At 39.6% G+C, this 3,173-nt stretch overlaps 1 protein-coding gene across 1 annotated transcript; it reads right to left on the reverse strand.

The window, feature by feature from the left end:
• Window positions 1–360: 360 nt before the first annotated feature.
• Window positions 361–1,830, reverse strand: LOC120417663 (uncharacterized). Its single transcript, XM_039579785.1, has 2 exons — window positions 714–1,830; window positions 361–653 (listed from the first exon to the last, which is right to left on the reverse strand). Exons 1-2 carry the CDS (start codon window positions 1,770–1,772, stop codon window positions 417–419), a joined length of 1,296 nt encoding a protein of 431 aa, XP_039435719.1. The 5' UTR covers window positions 1,773–1,830; the 3' UTR covers window positions 361–416.
• Window positions 1,831–3,173: the final 1,343 nt, after the last annotated feature.

Consider the following 3,173-nt stretch of genomic DNA (forward strand, 5'->3'; position numbering starts at 1 on the left):
CCTAGTCGTCAGAGTGCTCCGGGAAAAGCCAGGGTTCCCGGTCAAAGTGTCACGCCTGTCTTTATCTAAATTATTCAAACAGTTCACATTTCACCGCATCGCGACGCACGTCCATCATATTGTACTATGGATCATATGGCTGTTTCCCATTGCAGATTTCGAAGCAAAAGAACACGAACGTTTATTTTTTTTGCGTAATTAAAACTGTCACTCAGTTTTTCAAGAGTGACAGAACCAAGCTTGATCAAAGGAGCTTGCTAGCTTTATGCGATGTTGCAGTTTGGTTATTTTGTATAATCTATTACGCGAGAGCTTAGAACGGTGCATTTCCAAGTTAGTGAATTTTTGTTATGTTTACATACATCGATTAAACAAATCATTAAATCTAAACGTCCTAACTTAAATTCGATCACCGCTTACACAAAGTCTTTAAAGAAAGTAAAAACCGAGTAGGCCAAGTTGAGCAGCTCGTAGAAGCGTTCCTGGGTGAACTCAAAGAAGCCGAAGCAGTTCAAACGCAAGGGTTGCTGCGCCACCGCCATCATGTTCAGCATGATCGTTCGAACGGAGCGGTACTGAACCTGGAATCGATCCTCAAACGTGAGTTTGTTGGGCCAATCCAGGCTGTACACTTCCTCGGCGATGGATTCGTTCTGAAAATTTATAAATTTTCTTTTTATATTTTGATTTTTGTTTAAATGACGCCTTCCTACCGCTTCGGTCAACAGGCTCACGCACTTGGTCAAGGAGAAGCATTCAATGGCGACCCACAGGCAATAGCCGAGCGTTTCCAGCGAAAACATCGTGACCGCTTTCATCTGCGTCAAGTAGACTGCTCCGCTGGACAGGCACAGCACGTTCGAGTAGTACACGATCAGGAAGATGGCGTTCAGAAACGATCGCACCTGGTTCTTCATCGCGAAAAACTCGCCAACCAGCTCGATGCAATCGCCAAACTCTTCCTCGGCAAACTTCCAAAAGTAGGCCTTTTCCACCAATTCTTGCCGTTGAGAGCTTCCGGGCTCCGATGCCAGCTTGCTTTGGACGCGCCTTTCGACGGAATCGAAAATGTCCGCAACCATCGCTGATATCACCTTAACCTCACTCTCCAGTCCTGTCAGAATCATGTAAACAACCAGGTAAACAAGCACCGTTCGCATCCCAATGCCGTTGAATGTCAAACAAAACATCTTTTCACAGAGAGTTTGCAAAACCGGAAACGTTTCACTGAAATCAAACGGCAACCTCAGGTAGTGATGATTTGACAGGTCAACAAGCAGAAAACTGGCAACAATGCCCATAATAAACAAAGTAGCCGGAATCACTGTTTTTCGAATCTGGTAGAAAGCCTCACTGCGAATATCGTACGCTCGCTGAAAATGCCCTCCAAACCTCCGTCGATTCACGTACCGTCGAACCGCCATCAACGGTTCGTAGTACCAAAGAATGATCCAGGTTCGTACGGCCAGCGAAACGGTCGCCACTAGCGCCTGCAAGCAACTCAGCACTTTGTCCAGCTCGGCCTGGCGGCGGAAGTTGAGGTACAGGTTCCAAGCGACCACCAAAATCGGCAAATAAATCACCACGCGGTAAACGTTCCACACGCGTCTGATTCGGACGTTCGTCGAGTTGAGCCGTGCTCCGGCGATCGCCAGCATCGCGTCCAGCCCGAAGAAGTGATCCGTCGAGTTGGTGAAGTCGCTGGCGGTCATCGCGCCGTAGTAGGCCGCGAGCTGCGACCGCGTACGAGTCCAAAGCCTGCTGACGTCCATCGCGAGCGGGTGTTCGGAGTGAACTGCGAAATTTCACGACGATTCACGAGAGATTTTTTTTTGCGCATGGGAAAACACAGTTGTTTAAAAATTGCCAAAGTTACTCGATGTTCGTCTTTCTAGAACTATTTAATTTGATTCCAGAAGAAATGCAATCGGCATTGTAGAAATGCAAGTCATGTCGCACACATTGAGGACGTCACATAACGTGGGAAGTTTTGTAACAACTGTGTTTTCCCAGAATTGCTATTTATGGTCATTTCATTTTGCAGTCATCTGTTTCTGTTGCTGTTGCTGTTGCTGTTGCTGTTGCTGTTGCTGTTGCTGTTGCTGTTGCTGTTGCTGTTGCTGTTGCTGTTGCTGTTGCTGTTGCTGTTGCTGTTGCTGTTGCTGTTGCTGTTGCTGTTGCTGTTGCTGTTGCTGTTGCTGTTGCTGTTGCTGTTGCTGTTGCTGTTGCTGTTGCTGTTGCTGTTGCTGTTGCTGTTGCTGTTGCTGTTGCTGTTGCTGTTGCTGTTGCTGTTGCTGTTGCTGTTGCTGTTGCTGTTGCTGTTGCTGTTGCTGTTGCTGTTGCTGTTGCTGTTGCTGCTTTTGTTTTTGTTTTTGTTTTTGTTTTTGTTTTTGTTTTTGTTTTTGTTTTTGTTTTTGTTTTTGTTTTTGTTTTTGTTTTTGTTTTTGTTTTTGTTTTTGTTTTTGTTTTTGTTTTTGTTTTTGTTTTTGTTTTTGTTTTTGTTTTTGTTTTTGTTTTTGTTTTTGTTTTTGTTTTTGTTTTTGTTTTTGTTTTTGTTTTTGTTTTTGTTTTTGTTTTTGTTTTTGTTTTTGTTTTTGTTTTTGTTTTTGTTTTTGTTTTTGTTTTTGTTTTTGTTTTTGTTTTTGTTTTTGTTGCTGCTTTTGTTTTTGTTTTTGTTTTTGTTTTTGTTTTTGTTTTTGTTTTGTTTTTGTTTTTGTTTTTGTTTTTGTTTTTGTTTTTGTTTTTGTTTTTGTTTTTGTTTTTGTTTTTGTTTTTGTTTTTGTTTTTGTTTTTGTTTTTGTTTTTGTTTTTGTTTTTGTTTTTGTTTTTGTTTTTGTTTTTGTTTTTGTTTTTGTTTTTGTTTTTGTTTTTGTTTTTGTTTTTGTTTTTTGTTTTTGTTTTTGTTTTTGTTTTTGTTTTTGTTTTTGTTTTTGTTTTTGTTTTTGTTTTTGTTTTTGTTTTTGTTTTTGTTTTTGTTTTTGTTTTTGTTTTTGTTTTTGTTTTTGTTTTTGTTTTTTTTTTTGTTTTTGTTTTTGTTTTTGTTTTTGTTTTTGTTTTTGTTTTTGTTTTTGTTTTTGTTTTTGTTTTTGTTTTTGTTTTTGTTTTTGTTTTTGTTTTTGTTTTTGTTTTTGTTTTTGTTTTTGTTTTTGTTTTTGTTTTTGTTTTTGTTTTTG

The sequence above is a fragment of the Culex pipiens genome, chromosome 3 (assembly GCF_016801865.2).
Source record: "Culex pipiens pallens isolate TS chromosome 3, TS_CPP_V2, whole genome shotgun sequence".
Lineage (NCBI taxonomy): Eukaryota > Metazoa > Arthropoda > Insecta > Diptera > Culicidae > Culex > Culex pipiens.